At 32.2% G+C, this 20,861-nt stretch overlaps 1 protein-coding gene across 3 annotated transcripts in view; it reads left to right on the top strand.

The window, feature by feature from the left end:
- The first annotated feature begins 5,997 nt into the window (after positions 1 to 5,997).
- LOC143246222 (degenerin-like protein unc-105) overlaps positions 5,998 to 20,861 on the top strand; it is a 35,734-nt gene continuing 20,870 nt past the window's right edge. Inside the window, exons 1-7 of one of the 3 annotated variants that reach the window (XM_076492520.1) lie at positions 5,998 to 6,910; positions 7,307 to 7,384; positions 8,137 to 8,220; positions 9,547 to 9,582; positions 15,540 to 15,596; positions 19,421 to 19,543; positions 20,080 to 20,154. In XM_076492520.1, coding sequence (XP_076348635.1) covers positions 6,557 to 6,910; positions 7,307 to 7,384; positions 8,137 to 8,220; positions 9,547 to 9,582; positions 15,540 to 15,596; positions 19,421 to 19,543; positions 20,080 to 20,154 — 807 coding nt within the window. In that variant the 5' untranslated portion in view covers positions 5,998 to 6,556. The remainder of the gene's footprint in view (positions 6,911 to 7,306; positions 7,385 to 8,136; positions 8,221 to 9,546; positions 9,583 to 15,539; positions 15,597 to 19,420; positions 19,544 to 20,079; positions 20,155 to 20,861) is intronic. The other 2 variants (XM_076492522.1, XM_076492521.1) reach the window with 2 other exon arrangements.

Raw genomic sequence — 20,861 nt, 5'->3', positions numbered from 1 at the left:
AAATCTAATAATTAAAGTACATGTGTAGTAATTTGTTAGAGTAGGATAGAAGAGACAAGACACTGTGTGAAGGCGAATAAAAATAAACACTTTCTTGAACAGACTAAATAGAGAAATAAATGAAAAAAGGGGCTGGTTGTTTGTTGAATAGAACAACTACATTGTTGGATTAAAAATAAGTTAAAAGTTTGTAGTTAAATACAAAGTTACACAATGGGCTATGCCCACCACGGATATCGAAACCTGGTTTAAACTATTATAAGTCTTCAGGCTTACATCTGAGCTACTGGGAGATAAGGTAAAGGACGGCGCTCTATTTGAGTGACAAAAGTAAACAAAATGAACTATAACAAGCAAAACAGTCTGAAAATAAATTTTGGAATAAATTGAAAACTACTGGTCTAAGTAATTGACAATAAAATAAACGTTATGAAAAGGTCTTGCAACAATAGAAATCCATACAAATCCTGTGTATTTCAGGATAAAAATAAATGAAACTTACTTAAAATTTGTGATTTGCAGTGTATCTTTAGTTGGCCAATCACAAAAATGGATCTCAACTATTCAGATATATCTCTGCTCTATGCAATAGCTGTAAAACGGTTTCGCATAAACCGATAAAATAACAATAAAGCTATCTCATTAAACAATGAACAACTTCATTGACCTAATCTGTTATAAAAATAATATGAAGCACAGAATTAAAACATGACTTCAATCAAATTTACAAAGCTTCAATTTGTTTGTTTTAGAGCAAAGCCACGTTAGACTATCTGTTGTGTTTATTGTAGAAAATCGAGCCCCAAATTTTATAATTGTAAGTTGTAAACTTACCGCTGTCCCACCAGAGGACCAATGTTTCAAAAGAGAGTTTTATAAGAGTGTAACATTTTTATTGTAAGAAATATGTACTAAAGAAGAATGATATATGTGTTTTTTGCATACCACAAATCTTGAAAACGTGTTATCTGAAAATATATTGTGGGTTAACCACACTTTATAAAACGGACGTTCCAAGTCTCATCTGCATTGGAATCATTTTTCCATCATAAGACGTACTCCTGATGACTGTACTGACGGCATCGAACATGTCATTGTAACAATTGGCTGCAAAGGATGGCAATTACAGTCTTAAACTGTATATCTTAAAAAACTTTCTTAAGAAGTTCCCCCGTATCATGAACGATGACTTTCATTCAAATCTATTAACTTTGCATCAAGAGATTTAACAGATATGCGGGCGGTTTATTCAATACTTCGCATGAAAACAACTAATCACTTCAAGTTGTGGCTGAGATGTCTTTGGTTAGATAGCTCTGTTTCTAATTCATGGACTTTACTTGGCGGATGAAGGAATTGTCTCGCTTCTGTCCGGAGTATTGTTTTGGATTTAACTTGTTACATATTACGATTTCAAATAGTCGTAAAATGGATTAAATCGTAATTTATATTTAAAGTTAAATAAATGTCAATATATATATATACAATTTATGGTACTCGCCAACAGGATTAATACACACAGTTTTATGTTTTGATAAAAATATATTTTAATGTACAAACAATAATAAATTTACAATAACAGTTATTATAAATAATGATACATGTACAACTTTTACAAACCTACAAATAATATTACTTATAATATTATAAATAATATTACAGGAAGCTAGCTGCCTCTACGTTCTTCACTGATCACACGTCGAGTTTTTCACCGCTGAAGTTATGTATTTTTTTCCCTGAAAATACTAATGTCTGATGTAAATCCGCTAAATTTAAGTGTTTTGTAATGTCTGAAAATTATGAACGTTCCTGTTGAATATCTGTAGCTGTCGATTTATTAAGCATTAATCACAGTTATAGCTTCTGAGGTATATAATATATCAACTGCAGCAAATCAATAATATATACAGTCTCTTGGCATGTTGTGATCATTACATTTATAGCCGTGAGGAGAGTTTCTAGAAACTTCAGCTCAGACAGTAATATAGACGATACACCAGTATTTACATAAACATATTTATTGTTGATCTTATACTCGAGAATCTTCTACAACTTAGGTGAATAGTCGGAAGTTTTGCAATACAGATTTAACAGTTGTTTACAATTATTAATACAAATTTAACCTAAACAAACATCGATATTAAAACAGATATATGATAATAAATCCATCACACACTGATTTTACAAATATTGTTATTAGATTTTGTGCGTCATTTACAAAATTGGAGGATTTCTTCTTCGAAATATTGGATGCTTTGTTTCTACACTGTTTAAAATTATTGTTTTTTCTTGTTAAGTGTCTTAAGTCAGTATACAGGGACTATGTACAGTATAAACACATGTTGCCAAGCTCTGTAGAGTATAATATACAGTGTTCAAAGAAATTATGCGAAAGTAGAAAATATTAAGAAGAATAAAACTTTTTTCACACAGAATATTCTTTACGTTGTAAAAGCTTCCAAACATTTAATATTATAAGATCAACTTAGCGTCGTCAAATGCGCGAAAGCTTCTTAATTTGAAATTTTCAGCGTTAACATCAACTCTCGAGTATGAGGTAACGGTTAAAGTTATTCAAAATTCGAAATCAAGAGCGTCGGGAATTGACGTAGTTAGTAGCACACGATCGTATAAATTACTTTTCAATATCTAGTAGCACTGATCAATAGTTACATGAATTATCACAGATCTATAGGGTAACAAAAACTACATTAGTCCTTGTTAGATTGGTGATTTTGTTATTCATATTTGTGATTGAAAAAGTGGTTTTGGTTTGTCTTGAATTTTGCGCAGAGATAGCCGTTCCTAATTTAGCAGTGTAAGACTAGAGAGAAGGCAGCTAGTCATCACCACCCACTGCCAACTCTCGTAATACTCTTTTACCAACGAATAGTGGGGTTGACCGTCACATTATAACGCTCCCACGGCTAACAGAGCGAGCATGTTTGGTGTGACGGGGATTCAAATCCGCGACCCTCAGATTATGAGTCGAACGTTTTAACCCACCTGGCCATGCTGGGCCTGAAATGTAAGAAAATTAAAATATTATTTGAACCTTCCATTAAAATAGACGAATGTCAAATGTAATACAAAGAAAACAACATGCTAAACGTACTTTTGTACATTGATATCCGTATATTGAGAAAACGTAGCATATGAAATGATCCCTGAAACGAAGTTATATCATATTTAGTGATGATGGATTTAAGAATATGTGGCTCCGCAACTGTACTTATTCAGATACAAGATTGTTCAGATCGTAGTGAACAAATACGCATCTTAACAAACTTTCTACAAACTATCCAGTTTGGTTACATCAGTTTCCAAATCTTAGTTTAAGCAGAACTATACGTAGTTATGTATATAGTGATATTTTCGTTAATGGAAACATTTTCTTATTTGATGTCACATTTAGAACTTAACGTTTAGACATAATAATTTTTTGTTTAACTCATGTTAATCAATATGTTTTTCGCAGCTGTTGAATTATACAACATAAAATATTTATTTTATTATAAGGCTACTGTTTGTAGTAAACTAAACCAACGTGTATTCTATTTATAACGTACAATAAACTCGAAGAGTTACAATTTTCATATCATGTTTTCGTAAAACGTTATGTTGTTTTGTACATAATGAGGGTTTACCTTTTAGTAAGGCTCTGGATATTTGACCTTAAGGACTGTGCTGATACCACAAAATCTTCTCTGCATTATAAAAGTACAGTCAGTGCCTTAACGTGGATGGTAGATGTTAGGATACTTAACTGATTGACTTCCCCCTGATCACTAGTATAAAATTAGAAACGGCATCAGATATCTTTAGTATCTTTGCTATAAATACAAATACAATGCATAATGAGAGACAACGATGTCGAAAATAACGATTGAATACGTATTTGGTTTCTGAAAGCAGCATGACTAGTAAAGGACATATCAGAATTATATGTTATACAATATACTCGTTCAAAGTTCAACATCGTAACAAGTTAACAATTATATGTTTAAAAGACAAATAAATTGATTGTGATCGTAAACCTTATAACAGTTTTTCTTTGTTGAATTCAGAGAAACACAAACTCCAGATTTTCTATCCTCCCCTTTTTCACGAAGTACAATTCTTAAATTATTTTTAATACAGAATACTTATTAATTTTATTAGATATGAAGTCGGAAAAATAATTACTCGAACTAGAGTTTGATGATTAATATCACCGAGAGTGATAAACACGTGATTTGTAGTTTATATAATAACTCTTGTATAGCGATAGGCGTTTATGTATTCCACAGATGTAAGCACATGTGGAAACTACAAGCATCAACATTCACACAATCCAAATCTTCATGATCTTTATAAAAACATTGTCTCTCGATGTATAACATTAGAGAAAACTGGTTTAAAAACATAAAAAAGTCGCTTTCTAGCTACTTGGTGACTATTAATGTTAGCCACTATTTTGTCTCTCTATAGATATACGTTATGTATGTATAAAATCTATAAAAAGTTTGAGTTTATAGATTTGTTAAAAGGATTGGTTTGAATTTCGCGCAAAGCTGCACGAGAGTTATCTGCGTTAGCCGTCCCTAATTTAGTAGTGTAATACTAGAGGGAAGGCAACTAGTCATCACACCCATTGCCAACTCTTGGGCAACTCTTTTACTAACAAATATTGGGATTGACGGCAAATTATAACGCCTCCACGGCTGAAAGTGCGAGCATGTTTGGTGTGACGGGGATTCGAACCCGCGGATTACAAGTCGAGTGCCTTATCCACCTGGCTATGCAGGGCCTGTCAAAATGAATTATATTTAAATGCAATTTATTCGTTTGTAAATACAATTAGCTCTCAGCCACTTATGTATGTTTTAAATTAAATGATTAAAGACTATACAAGTGAGAAACAAAGATACAATAAAAATCTAATTCAGTTTCGGGGACAGCAAACAGACTTCAATTTCCAAAGCCAAGCTCAGTACATGTGCAGAAGTTCCTATACGAAGAACTATGGGAATGTATTGTTCCCACTGAGGGTAGCTCGAGATGGCCAGATGGTTAGGACGCTCGACTCATAATCTTAGGGTGGAGGATTCGAATCCCGCCACACCATATATGCTCGGTCTTTCGCCCGTGGGGGCGTTATAATGTCACGGTCAATTGGTAAAAGAGTACCCCAAGAGTTTGCTATGGATGGTGGTGACTAGCTGCCTTCCCTCTAATCTTTCACGTAAGTCCTCTTATAACTGGTGGGAGTGGAACACAAAGGAGAGATATGATATAAATATTCTAATTTCATTAAGTTACACTGAATTACACACAGAATTTTAGTTTTTTGAGAGGATATATTCTTTCCGTATTTTCCAAAACGTTGTAATTACGTATTATTTGTTAAAATACTATAAATATATTCGAACTAAAAATTACTTTTGATTTGTATTCTACATGCTAGTTAGATGCATTCCAATTGTTCTAACATAGTCTATGTCTCTGGTTTCACCAAAACCAGAGAGAAATAAAGCTTCTTCATATCTGAAATTATCATCTCTGTATTAGAATAAGTAAACGGGTTTTATCCCGTTTTCGAAAACCCTTAATCCCATTTCCCAATAAGCACCTTGAAATAACGAAACAAGACGACACAGTTACCTGTGATAAAACAAATTTTTAAGACCAACTTTTGACATTTATAAAATCATAACGTGCCTCTAGTGAGATGCTTGAACCAACTATTTTGTTAATTGAAAACCACGTGGTTCGATCTCGTGATAAAATAGGTGCGGCATTGTTCACAATCAACAAATCACGCGCGTATATTTGTCGTAGGTACATTTGTTTTGTGAGAAAATGTATTGATTATATTTCTATTATTGTAAGCTAGCTTTGTCTAATATTGTACACAAATCCTGTGCTGCATAATAAATCAGCTGCCTTCTGTGTGATACGATCTTTAACTGTTGGTGCACATTAGAAGCTGTGATATGCTGAATGGTTAGGTTAGGTTTTAGAGCGAACGATGTTACGTTGCTTAATTTATCGGTTACGATCATTTAGCTGAAACAATATAAAGAAATGTTAATTTAATAAGTTATAATGAATTGAAAGATATTGTAAGCAGTAAAGTCTTATCTTGCTAATGTAACCTCCAGGTGTTAACAAACCTGTAAACATTGGACTGAATAAATATAATGCTTAGCCAATCGCTGAGGTATTTTTAAATTCTATATTCCAATTGGTTATTTCCTGCTGACGTAATATCTTTAAATTACCAGGACATAAAGAAATTCTGTAAGAAAACGTTTTGTGTTCTTATTTCGGTTTTTACAATTTTCTGGTATGCGTGGTTAGATACATTTCGTATAAAGGCTTTATTAACATTGCTTAAACATTAATAATTTACAAGAACTTTCACATCTCCTTCAAGTACATCATTGCCACACTTTTCATACGATCTGAAACATTCTTCTCAAAGGGAAATAATCAATCTGATGTAATTAAGTTTTGATGATGATGAAACTGGCATTAACCTAAACATATCATTTCTTATTTGCATCATTTAGGCATGGCATCACTTTCAGCTTTGTTCTCAGAATCTAGCGTGCCTGGATTAGCTAATATTGCGAACACTGGGGGTATTCGTCGAATATTGTGGCTGTTGGCCTTCTTGATTCTTTCTGGCTTCACGTGTAACGATTTGTACAACTTGTTCAGCGATTATCTGACCTACCCTGTAACAGTGAACATCAAAGTAGCAGATTCTCGACTGTTACCTTTCCCAGCCGTCACTATCTGTAATTTGAACCCTATCCAAAAAGATAACTTTTGCTCAAGCACAAACTTAAAAAAACCGGTCTTATTAGAAAAACTGTTGTGTGCAAATATAGCGAACTTGATGTCCAATCAGCAATGTAAACTGGTAAGTCGGTAATGCCATTTCTTGCGTGTTCCATAATCAATTTTATAAAAAAAGCACAGTTACAACTGTGTGTTAATTCATTGCCGCTAGTTTAATACTAGATCAGCACGTTCAACGATCTCATGAGTAATAAAGAATGCTGTATTTAAACGCTAAAAATCTGTATAAAATAAATCTTTAAGAATATTAATAAGTGTGCTTAAATACACCTTTATTTATGTATTAAATTTTTCCTTACGTAATCTACTTTTTATAAAACGGTTAAGAATACCCTAAAGTCTATTGGTGTTTCTTTTTTCAAACAGCTTTTTGATGATAACTCTCAACTATAAATACTAATCAAGATACGGTTAAGATATGAATACCTAATGTTGTGTTTTTCTTGCACATAATTAGCCAGACTTAGCAACCCAAACCTGCTTTTCTCGTTTGGAATCTTTCCTGTTGGGAAAGAAACGTAAAAAACGACAGTTGGTAAGAGACAGTTTTATGTACATTTGTCTCATATGATTCTTATTTAAATCATAAGATTGCTTGAATGTAGCATCTGACGTTTTTTGAATGAATTTTATATTAAACGTTAGTAGAATATAAACTTTTGAAATGACTATAATAAGTTTCATATCTTTCCTTAGCGACTCGATGAATGGATACTGTGTAAAGAACATTCCAATACTCTCTTATTCTTATTTTACTTTTAAGTCCGTCTTGTTTGTTTGCACTACTTAAACACAAACATATGTGGTTAGTGATAATTGAGGTTTGAAACAAAACACCTACAAAAGATATATCAACAAATAATTATTTAATCGGACGTTTCAGTTTGTTTGTTTTTGAATTTCGCGCAAAGCTACACGAGGGCTATCTGCGCTAGCCGTCCCTAATAGACTACAGAAAAGGCAAATAGTCAACAGAACTTATCGCCAACTCTTTTACTACTATACTATAAATAGAGAGTGAGATTTGACAGTCACTTTTATAACGCACTCACAGCCTCAAAGTAAGGAGCATATTTTTGTGATAATGTGACACGGATCTTAGGTCATTTGATTTGCAGTTTCATCACGTACTCATCTTGATAGCCTAAAATAGTTAAATGCTATAGTATAGAAAAGTTTCATTAGGAAAGAAAAAAACTATAATAATTTCCATTATAAGTTAAAAATTAGTTGTTAACAAAACTTTAGGGATCTCAGGTCTTAACGATAATTTTTTTTAATACTTAGAGTGGTGACCTCCTAACAGGTGCCATAAACATTGCAAGAAATTCTATTCCAAATCTCGGTGGCGGTTTCTCCGGCATGCTGAATGTAAGTATACTTGTTTGTTTGTTTTGGGACAAAAGTGCATAACAGGTCCAGCACGGGTAAAGAAAACCTCAGATTTTAGTGACATATGTCCGTAAACTTACCACTGATCCTTTGTGAGATTTGAAGGTAAGAAAAAAACTCCATTAGAAACAGTAAATACGCAATTTATGTCATAATATTAAGGTTATGAAAAAAATCTGAAAAGAAGCATCTAGAATGATTGGTGAACCTGACGATGACCGAAGAAGGTCGAAACGTTGTTTGCTCTTCTATGTAAAGTGTTTTCTCAGCCCAAACGAGCCGTTTTTTGCATATAAATCTAGAATGATTGCTCTACACTAATAAACTGAAATGTTTATAAATATATGATATCTGGATCATTAATCTTATGGATTTTAAAACTAAGAAACCGAACCCTCATAAAACATGTATTTGCACAAGTTTTCTGATTCAGTTAGTTACAGGAAATCAGTCCGTTTGGTATTATTTTATAATTTTGTGTCTTGGTTGTTTGTTGTTAAACACAAAGATACAGAACAAACTATTTGCACTGTATTCACTGCGGGTATCAAACCCAGTTTGTAGTGTTAAAAGTCTTTAGACTTGGCTCTGAGCCAGTGGAGGGGAGCATTTATTTTAGTAACTTCAAAATGTAAAAAAATGAGCATTACGTGAATCTATAATTAACGCGACAGCAATTTATATCAAGTAATTTCGTATAAGATAGATCAAATCACATTAATGCCTGAATAATTTGAATTTAGGCTAAAAGCTTAAATTTGTTTCTTTATTTTTAAAACTGAAGTGGAAAGCCACATGCAAATCTACCTTAAACTAAAAAAAAATCAGTTTTTTTGAACTATGTAAGATTACAATTCCAGTTACTTTACTTATACATTATTACGGGAGTTTAATTTTTTTTTTTCAGTTCTAAGATGTGTTACTATAATGTAAATATGCAATAACAGACAATATGCCATATACAACTAAATAGTAATAATAATCACGTACAGAAATTGTTTTATAGGGACATCCTTTCCTAGCTGGGTTTTTCAAGATGTAATACATTGCTTTGTAGCGACATACATCATCAAATAAGAATGTTTAGACAGTTGAACAAGTATTTCTTTGTCCTTCAGGAAAATTTATCATTTTAAGGAATTACTTCTAGGAGATAAGTCACACTTTATGTTTCTTAACCTTTAGTAGCTTCTAATAACAATAGTATGATTTGTCATTCTTGGGTAAAACTTACGCTATTGGTGTGTTATCTTTAAACTGATTTATGACGCGCAAATGATATTAATGCGTTCTCCTTTTTGACAGAACGTGGGAGGAAAAAATGTAATTCCTGATATTTTGGTAAGTATTTTGATATTTTTATATGGTTTAAAATCTTACATTGTAAAATAGCACGGTTTATGTATTTTATTTCCTTTTTAAAATTATTTTAGAGAAAAACGTATTAAATGTTATTAATGTTTTCAATCTATGGGGAGAATGAGTGTTTTAAATACCTACCCTTTTGCTTATAAAAATTATTAGCTTCTCTCCTTGAGTATTTGAAGCTTTACTTATTTTTTCAGCTTTCATTTCATCAATGCTCATATGAGGATGTGTTATTTTATAGCCATGGCCAGGTGGTTAAGGCGCTCGACTCGTATTCTGTGGGTCTTAGGTTCGAATCCCCGTCGCACCAAACATGTTTGCCCTTTCCGCTGAGGGGGCGTTATAAAATGACGGTCAATCTCAATAGTGGTGGTGAGTGATATGACTAGCTGCCTTTCCTCTAGTCTTACACTGCGAAATTAGGGACCGCTAGCGCAGATAGCCCTCGTGTAGCTTAGCACGAAATTAAAAAAACAAACAAACATTCTTTTCTAGCTTAGTTGCCCTTGATGATTTATAAGGGTACACTTCAGCTTAAAGTTTTAAACATTTCTTCTACTGATTATTGGTAGCCTTGATCAGTTGCACTGTTCAGACATAGTTGTCTATCGTTGACTGGAAGTATTCTTATGATGTGAACAAGCAAAACATAACATTTCAAAAACATAAATCGTACAGTATGGATTTAGATTTAAAATTTAAATAAATGTTGATATGTATCCAATTTTTGATACTCGTCAACAAGATTGATACACATAGTTTCATTTTTATTACAGATATATTTTAATATACAAACAGTAATATAATTTACAACAATGGTTATTACAAATAATGTTTTACAAACTTACAAACATTATCGAGTCTTCCTTCTGGTCTGGAACCTCCTTGATGTCTTATCGAGGGTTTACGATGAGCGAGTTAATTTCGAGTTGATGTACGTACAATTCTTTTAACAGAGACCTACCTAGCTTTGCGTTTTGCGCTAATCATACGTCAAATCATAATCATTCACTGTTGCAGTTATATAATGTCTTTTAAAAATACTAATGTCCAATGTGAATCTGCTGAAGTTAAATGCTTTATAATGTTCGAAATTTATGATCGTTCTTGGTCAAATATTTGTAGTTCTCGATTAATGATCATTAATCATAGTTATGGCTTTCGAGGTACATAATATACAAACTGTAATAAACCAATAGTAAATTCTATATCTTGGCGCGTCGTGTTCGTAACATTTATAGGTGTGAGGAGAGCCTCTAGAAAGTTCAGCTTAGGCAACAATATGGACGATACACCAATATTTATGTAGATACATATATTGTTTATTCTTACACTCGAGAATCTTCTACAACTTTATTAAATAGGCAAGAATTTCGCAATACAGATTTAACAGTATGTACATTTCTAAACATATATTTAACTTAAACAAACATCGACATAAAAGCAGGTAAATGATAGTAAATTCATTACATCTTGCATATGTGCTACTACACGCGTGATGTGTAACTCCTTTAAGTATTAGTTGGGCATCTAAGTCGAACTTGAATTTATCCAGTTGTGGCTGACATCTGTCGTAACAAAATAGTTTTAAATATAGAAGCTCTTCCTCAAGTAAGGGCTTAAGCTAGGCTTAGCTCGGTAACATGATTAATCTTATAAATTTAGTTTTTCTCTCTCTCTTATTTAATGCGATTTACAAAATTGGGAGAAAATCCTCTTGCAACTTGAAATTATTTGTCTAATTCCAATTACGAACGTTAAAAGTTAAGATTTAACATTGCAAAGACGTTAATCAGGACGATTTGTCCCATTAGTTAGCAAGCCAGTGTGTTGAACTCCAAAAGCTAAAAATCGACACATTTTGTACTTAGTCAAGCAATGATTCTGAAAACTAGACTCTGAATACCTGAAAAGAAGTACTGTTCCAAGTTTTAAACCATACAGACGATTAGGTTTTCAATATCCTTGGTGGGTAGAGCACAGATAGTCTATTGTTTAGCTTTGTATTTAACTACAAACAAAAGTTCTACCTTTAACATTGAGTTTTATCTAGCGTGATGCAGCTTGCTTTGAACACAGGATATTAACAATCGAAATTGTTTGTTATTTCGTCCCAACATTTTAAAATAGAGCATAAGGCACTTTATAAAAATAAAAAAAGTAATGGGCATATTCTAATTTATTCTGTAGATCCACACGGGTGTGTTTAATGATAAGCAGGTTATCACACGATTAAGGTTAGTTTGACTATTTCCTTTTGTACCTAAATAATCAATGTCTGTGTATGAACTTGGGCACGCTATTCAAATTCACGTCCAAGTTTTACAATCATATACAATAAACTGTTCATATGTGGTGTGACTATCAAAACTAGCTCTATGTTTAAAGAATATAACTGGAACGTGACAAAAAAGTACAGTTTTACTGTACAGATTCGCGAGCAATACTGAAAAATAAATCATTTATGTAGGCAATAAATGGCTCAGCATAAGAAAACCGTAATGTTCCAATCTGAAAATCTAGTAATCAACGCGAAAAATTTAAGGGCATTGTTGAACCTGACCTAAGCTTAGCGACAAGCACAAAACACTCTAACGACATCATTGATATGATTCCAATCACTTGCGTTTTTGTTTAAAATAAATTATCCATATGCAGTTAATTTATACTAATTTACAAATATATTATTCAGCACTTTCGATATGAGAACCGAATATTCTTTTCACAACAATGTTTTAATACCACAACTTGGAGTAGATGGTGGACCATCTGTCGAGTGTCGTGCACTAAAACATACTTCATTTTTCTATACAGTAAATGAACCAGTAGAACAATAAAAACTTTTAGTTTCTGCAACTTATTTTTTCATAAAATTATATTTTTAATTTTGTACAAACTTTAAATGTCCGTTAGATGATATTTTGAAGAAGATGAATTCAATTTAATTAAATGACAAGTATTTTGCAATCTGAAGTAAGTACAAATACATGATTATTATTTTTAGAGTATAAGACCATTCCCTTCTATTTTTAAATTATTATTATAACACAACCGATGCTTCAAAATTTTAAGTTGTTTAAATCCAGTTTAATCCGACCGATCGCTATAAAGATGACATAGGAAACTATTATTGTATTAATATTGACATGTATTGTAACCTATTCCAGACGAGTTCACAACTTATTGTTACGTGTTATAATTTATCTCGAACGAGTTTTCGATTTATTATATTACGTACGTAACGTATTACGATTTCAAACAGCTGGAAATTTTAATTTAAATTTAGAAGTTAATTAAATGTCGACATGTATTAAATCTATGATATTTGCCAACAAGATTGATACACACAATTTTCAATATTTTTTCATAATACTGTACAATTTGTAAAAACAGTTATTACAAATAATGATTTATATACAAAAAATTTACAAATACCCCAAAAATTTTCAATTTCATATCTGGTCCGGAACTGAATATTTTATAGACGGTCCAGATCTACGATAAGCGAATTAATTATGAATTTATATTGTTACACTTCGCTTGAACTAGCTATCAGTCTATTCTTGGCTGATCTCACGCCGTTTACAAGCTGACTTTTTGTTGAGAAATATTAACATCCATAGTTAATGCATTGAAGTTAAACGGTTTATAATGACCGAAATTAATAAACGTTTCTGGTCAAATATTTATAGTTTTCCAATGAATAACCGTTTATCACAATTATAGTATCACAATCAAGGTATAGTATACTGATTGTAGCACACCAACAATATTCTTCTATCTCTTGGCGCGTCGATTTACAATATTTAGGCGAAGTTCTCGTAAGCTCACTAGGCATCAATGTAAAACATATATTGTTGATTCTTAAATTCGAGAATCTTTTTCAAATTTAGAGAACATCCCATACTTTCACAATATACATTTAACAATAAAAGTTACATACATTTAAATATATATATCAAACTGAAACAAACATGTATATTGAAATAATATTAAAACCGTTACAATACCCAGGTTGTTTATGGGTATTGGTACTTTCACACTGAATTATATTAACAATCTAATGTATAGGGAAATCTGATACCCTAGAAATAAGTGTACCATTATATCAAATCATTTGATTTTCGAAGTTTCAGATTAGGGAATACTTTTTTTAGCTAGAAATCCTTGGGATTTATGTTTAACTGTCCATAATTTGAAAATTAATATCCAGAAGGGAGTCAACCGTGTCCGATGATCTAAGGACGATGTCTTGACCGAAAAATGAGATTTACTGTCACCCTTATAACACAGAGACAGATGAAAGTACGAAGTGTGTTCACGTGCATCGTGGCGCGATCCTTTGACCATCTGAACACAAACCTAGCACGCTCATCACTAGTTCACACCCGGCCTTGGCAAAAGAAACAATCACTGTATATCCAAGTAATTCAAAACATACCTTTAAAAGAATCGCTAGCGCCACTAAATGTGAAAGAGTTTAAACTAGCTATTTTTGAAAGTAGATAACGGAGTAAAAAACTACCACGATTTTTGTTCCTCAGTGCAAAAAAAAGTTTTTATTTTTGCCGAGTGATTTTAATTCACGTTCAGTTTTGTCAAAACATGTATACCACAACGTTGTTGACTCTGTAAAACATAATTCTCAAACATTCGCAAATATAGTTCGTTTCAGGTATCTGATAATTAACATACAGGTTTTAATGTTTCTCACTCAACCAGCTTAAGATTTATTAATATTTACAGGTCTATACAGGCTAGCTGGAAGTTGGCTTTTCTTCTAAACCTAGTTAAAAGGTGAAATTTAAAAGAAACAGATGCTAAAAGTTGTCCTTGGAATCAAACAACACGTGACAACAAACACCGGGAATATTTTATATACACGTATATCATTACTGCGCTTATATTGTGGCCTGACGTGAATAGTGAGTGATTAGCATGCCAGAATGTGAATCGGAAAGCTCACGGTTCTCTTCTCTTTGCAAAATTCTTAGTCTACACTTTGAGGCTGTGGGTGCATTATAAGATTAGATTAAAGTAACCCAAGAGTGTGTGCTATTAAGGGGTTTATAATTTCAAAATTAGTTACGGCTAGTGTAAAAAGGCCCTGTATATCTTTCCGCGGAATTCCAAAACAAGTTTATAAAAACTAGAAAGTATAGGTCACAATTAAGTGTATGTGGGTGTACTAGAGTATAACACATTGATGTTCTTATTTTAGGGTAAAGATACACAATAGGCTGATCTTTTTGGTCCACTGCAAGGAATCGAACACAGGATTTTAGAGTTGTCAATCAGTAAAGTTATCCTTGTCTTATCGAAGTACGATCCACATAAAATTCTTTTCGCTTTTAAAATAAACAGAAAATAATTTAACTCCTAAAGGGGATCGTAATAAACAAAAGTTTAAAGAACTGTATCGTTAAATGATTACATCTACTAAGTCTGTAAACAGTTTTGCTTGTCCAAGTAGTGTGCTCTGATCAGGTCATAATTAATCTGATTCATGTCACCAGTTTAATGTTTTCGTGGTTAAGTTCAAACCTGCACATTAGGCTATCTTCGTTGTGCCCATCACAAGGATGGAAACCTGAATTTAGCGTTATACGTCCTTAAGTTCTTCGCTGAGCCATAGAAAGTAGGGCGTCAATAAAGGTCAATAATTATTCAATTACTATATAGGATTTTCTAGGGTTAATGTTACTCACGAAGCTAAAACAATGCTAATAGTTCTTTTCTAGCCTTTCGATTCTTCACCTAGCGAGAGTAGAACAGGAATTTACTTGATGTATGTTTTTGAAAAGTGTTACGATATTCATATTGTGTTTGTTTATGCTACAGGGTAATATACTATTTAAACTGAAAACAATTTAGCTAATCTGACGACTTGGATATGGTTAAGCTCAAGTTTTATACGTTACCTGTTTCAGAACCAGTTCAGTGGTGGAGCCTTAGATGATCTTACAGAGCTAATTACTAAATTGTCGGTAAGTTTCGTATTCATTGTGCTTTAAAATTAAATTAATGAAATTACTTATTGCTAACTGTAACCTTCAAAACACTTCCGGTAGCTTCATTCCTTTCGCATGAATTTTCCTTATTCTATCAATTTCACGTACGCCATTTAACCTACGTTTTCTTGCACATATTGTGTAACATCAGTAGATCCTGGTTTATTTGGAAACACTTTCTGTGGTCAAACAAACAAAATAAAGTAGACGTAACTTCAATAAAAACCTCACGACATAACTTTATTTAATAAAACTACACGTAAAGTAAACAATAAAGTATAGTAATGGTATTGATAATACGATAATACTGCACATAACATGAAATATTCATGAGCGTTCAGCGTATGACACAGTTTTACAAGTTCAAAGAAAGAAACTAACAAAAACGACGAATAAAATCAGTATTAATGAACAAGGTAGCTAAAAGGTGTTTATATCAGTCTATGAAACTAAACGATACTAAAGTATTGTAAAGAAAATGCAATTATATTTTGTGTAATGTTTATTTTTAAGGATATTATACGCAGTTTATGTGTAATACTTTGCAATTAACAAATTGAAATTGAAATCGAAGCTAGTCGTTGCGTAATGACAACGGCATTGTGACATCATATAACATAGTCGTTGCACTAAAAAGTTTGACTTAAAAACAGGCAAGGTGATCCTAAATGGAGAAGCCAGTGTGCAATCCAGAATCGGACAAAGGCCCTTCTAATAATACGAGATTTATAACCTTTGGTTGAGAAATTTGCGGTAGAAGTTCCCGACAAATGAACACATTATTTATATAGATTAGCAACTTGTTTCTTAAGTAAACAGTACGTTTCTATTGGTATTATACTGACAAAAATGCATGTAAAACAATATTTCGGAAGCTTTTATTTTATTATTATTGGCGTGTTTATAATTTTACATGGAAATACTGATCAAAAGAAGGCTAATTATGCAGATAAGAAAAAAGGTTTCTTAATAATATCGCCCATATGAAATAAACTGGCAAGAAATCCATAATGACATAATTCAGCTCACAAAAGAACTACATTGAACATATAATGATTAGAATACATTGAATCAATATTGGGGTACATTCTTTATTGACAAACATAGTGGTAAGAAATTCTCAAGAAATTTTATTACACTAATGGATATGTTGTGACGAAACAAAATGTTCGTGTTCTTAGTAACATTAGTAAATAGTAAACATTTTAATAAATTCTTTTGGTGAAATGTATCGGTAGCTCTGAACTTGGTAATTTGTTACGAAATGTTTTTTTTTTTTTAAATAGATCGAATATTGGCGCTTAAAGATTACATTTGGCAAAGACTTGTGTGTGATTTGCGGTACGAAACGTTTCATTAGACACGGATAAAACATCGTTTTTCAGTTAGTAATTTCACTACGTTTTAGTTATCTGAATAATACAATCAGTTATTAGAGGAATATTTATACAAACCTGTGTAAAAAGTGTGTGTTCCTTGAAGGGAAGTTTTAAAAACATTAGCAAAATGCAATCCAGTTGTTCGGTAGAGAAATAAAAAAAACATAACCAGTATTTTCTCCTTTCAGAAACATGTCATAGCTGATAACATGTTAACCATCAAAAACGTTTTATTTTTTCTCATTGAAATATAACTCTATTTATTTTATTATCCAAAATACATGTATAAAAAGTCAACAGTTTATAATATACACATACTTTCGATTGTGACTTGGATATGTAACACCCAGTACCTTCGACTGTATCTCTTTTATTTTATGGATTATTAAATAAAATATTCTTATGTTATTAATCAACTGTTTAGTTGGTTCATTTGTAGATAATCTACATTTTTCAGAAGTGTGTACACACCAAATTATGATATCAATATTTTACTAATTGTTAGTAATAAGTCATAATACAATTTTGTTACAAAAGCACACTACTTTTTCGATATGTATAGGAAAGAATAAATATTCAAAATAATAAATCTTAGCACTCCATAAACTGTAGTTCTATATTAGAGCATATTTTTCACCTAAAAGAATAGGTACTGTTGCAATCTAGACTGTACATTTGAATGCATTAACTACACTTTTTAACTGGCATGAACTTGTGGTATATCTTCAGTCCGTTGATATGATATGATGTTTACCATTACTTAAAAATTGAAATACATTGTTCAATACTGATTAACTGATATTTAACCTATTAATCTCGTGCAGATCGTTTAAGTATAGTAAATGTGTTAGTGGATGTTTCAGTCAGATCTAAAAGTTTTTGAATAATGTATACCACTCAACTCCAAACTTACCGATAGGTACCAGTAGTGTTAATAATAGATAATAATAATATAATGTTAGAAATAAATTTTACTTTATTTAATATTTTACTTAAAAACCTGGTCACGATCTTTAGCACAATTAATATGATTGATTCTCATCGAATGTTACTGAACTACAAGAATGTTATTGAATTTGAATATTCTGAACGCTCGTGACTTATGGCCTAGGAATGTATAAAGTGCCAAAACTTACTGGAATACAGATTGGAGGTCAGCGATCTTACAAGAATTGGACTTTCCAGAGAGGATGTGATGATATCCACGTGCGGAAGGTTTTACAGCCTAGATGTTCTTGAGAGTTCTATAATATCATACAAATGTTACTAAAGATAGTGTGAAGTCAATATTTTCTGCAAAGACCTAACAGACTACAAAAGCTGCGATCTTCGAACTTTGAGAAAACTTGGAATTGTGTGTGACGATTAAAAAAAAGCTGGAATTATGTTTGCCGGTGAAACTGGGCTTGTTAAGGCTTTGGTTTGTTCGGTTTGTTTTGAATTTCGCGCAAAGCTACACGAGGGCTATCTGCGCTAGCCGTCCCTAATTTAGCAGTGTAGGACTAGAGGGAAGGCAGCTAGTCACACAACCCATCGCCAACTCTTGGGCTACTCTTTTACCAACGAATAGTGGAATTGACCGTACATTATAACGCTCCCACGGCTGAAAGGGCGAGCATATTTGGTGTGACGGGGATTCGAACCCGCGACCCTCGGGTTACAAGTCGAGTTTGTTAAGGTGTACTGTATTAAGAAATTTTTAATTCTGACCTGGTCAGTTAATTTTTAGCATTTTTGTTATTGTGTCAGTATTGTTAAATAATTGTGTAAATATCGTTAAATTAATAATTTTGTTAATATTGGAACCGTAAAATTATTATTATTGTGATTTAAACAATTTAAGAATAATATTATTGTAAATTAGCTGTGTCTTGCTTGTTACTTTCACTCACAATCGGTAATTTCTATCTAAAAATGGATCATGACCTCCTTCCTAAGCTTATTTTCCTAAACTAATTATTCATCAAATTCATCAATGACTGTTGATTATAAAGTTCCTGCTAACATATGAGTCGTATAAAACAAAATCTGAACCGAAGTATCATCAATGTTGCAATTAATCCTACTCGTTACTGTTACTCAATAGGATGCAACATGCGGCCCCCCCGCTAGTACAGCGGTATGTCTCCGGATTTACAACGCTAAAATCAGGGGTTCGATACCCCTCGGTTGGCTCAGCAGATAGCCCGATGTGGCTTTGCTACAAGAAAAACACAAACACGCAACATGTGAACACTATCAGTAGTAAACTGAATGAAAGCAAATTGGTAATTTAGTAGTTATGATTGATTTAAGTTCATAATTAGGTATTCTGCAATCTATAAAAAGTGTAAAAAATTATAACAAACATTTTTTCCTTCAGTTAAAATAAAGGATCAAAGGAAAGTTCTGGTGTTCTAACTGTATTATTTTGTTTTTAAGGGTTTGGACAAGCTAGGTTTGGGTAATGTTTCCGACGTAAAGAACGTATTTACGTCAGGAAACATCACAAGTATAGTCAAAACGATAGCTCCTCTTTTTCGAAAGACAATGCAGGAAACAACGGTAAGTTTAGTAAGAAAAGCAGTTCTTTCAATAATTCACTTTCCATTTTGCACTATTTAAACAACTGAAAAGAGAATGACTTATCTAAAAAGCGTTATGTGTTTTATATCTTTTTGTGTGTGATGAAGCCAAAAGTTAATAATTTTAAAGTTAATTATATTAACAGAAGTAAAGCTGTCAAAACAGCTTTTGTCACATAAACACAGAGAAACGATATAATAATGATTTAAAAATCAGTATCTTTCGTTTCTTCGTGATCCAATATCAGTTTCATGAAACCTAAATCTTTTAGTGTTTTCCAAAAATTATGCGAGTTCTTTTTTCAATAAATAAATGTGGACATGCCACTCAAATCTTGAATTATAAAGCTTTAAATGAAGTTTACAAAAATTGTACGTTTTCAAAGTTTTTTTTTAATACTGTTATAGAAACAACATCTGTTTAGTGGGTTTTAGAAGTAAACTAAAAAATAAACATCTTCATATATCTATTTATTGTGTAACTGCCATTGAACATTTTCTTAATATATACATCAGGGGTGTAACCTTGGAACATCAGAAGTTCCGAAGGAGTTGGTAGATCTTCTAAAGAATATGACATCGTCACTGAAGGTACGTGAACGAGTTCACCCCCAGTTATTACATTTAATTTATGTTTTGGAAAGAAGCCCAATCTACCTTTTTATTACCACTTACTACTGAGTTAGACCAGTTTTAGGAATTTCATTCCAAAACCCTAAAAAAGGAAGAATCGAAACTGATAGCGTATTGTTCTGTAAGGAACACTTATTGAAGATTTCCTCTTTTAATTTTATTATTTATCTCATGTTCCTCTATTATTAATTGGACAGTTTATAAACAAACGAGTTTCGAAAGTGGAAACAAACTGTGTATAATAATATGTTTTGCAAAGAATATGTTGTTCGCAGGAGTAATGCTGAATGTTTTGCTACCTCTTTAAAAAGACAGGAAATTAAAAAACGGGTAAGGAAAAACTTGCGTTCAGAAACGGTGGTTTGGAAATGTGTGCTTTCTTTCTGATAGTAATACAAAAAAGAAACATTTTTATTAAATATTAGTCCGCCGCTGATGCAGTGGTAAGTCTTGGGATTCACAACACTAAAATAAGCGGTTCGATTCCCCTCGGTGGATATAGCTAAAGGTGAATTTACTATAAGAAAACACACCCACACACTTAAATATCAATGTAAGTTCAAGGAACGTGATGAATGATAAAAGATTCAGACAAAAATTGTTACAAAAATAATTCCAGTACTTGTTTAAGTTATTTTTACTTAAAATAGCCGACTTAATAGTGC

This window comes from Tachypleus tridentatus, chromosome 3, assembly GCF_004210375.1.
Source record: "Tachypleus tridentatus isolate NWPU-2018 chromosome 3, ASM421037v1, whole genome shotgun sequence".
Classification (NCBI taxonomy): domain Eukaryota; kingdom Metazoa; phylum Arthropoda; class Merostomata; order Xiphosura; family Limulidae; genus Tachypleus; species Tachypleus tridentatus.
This window is presented reverse-complemented; position numbering and strand designations above follow the sequence as displayed.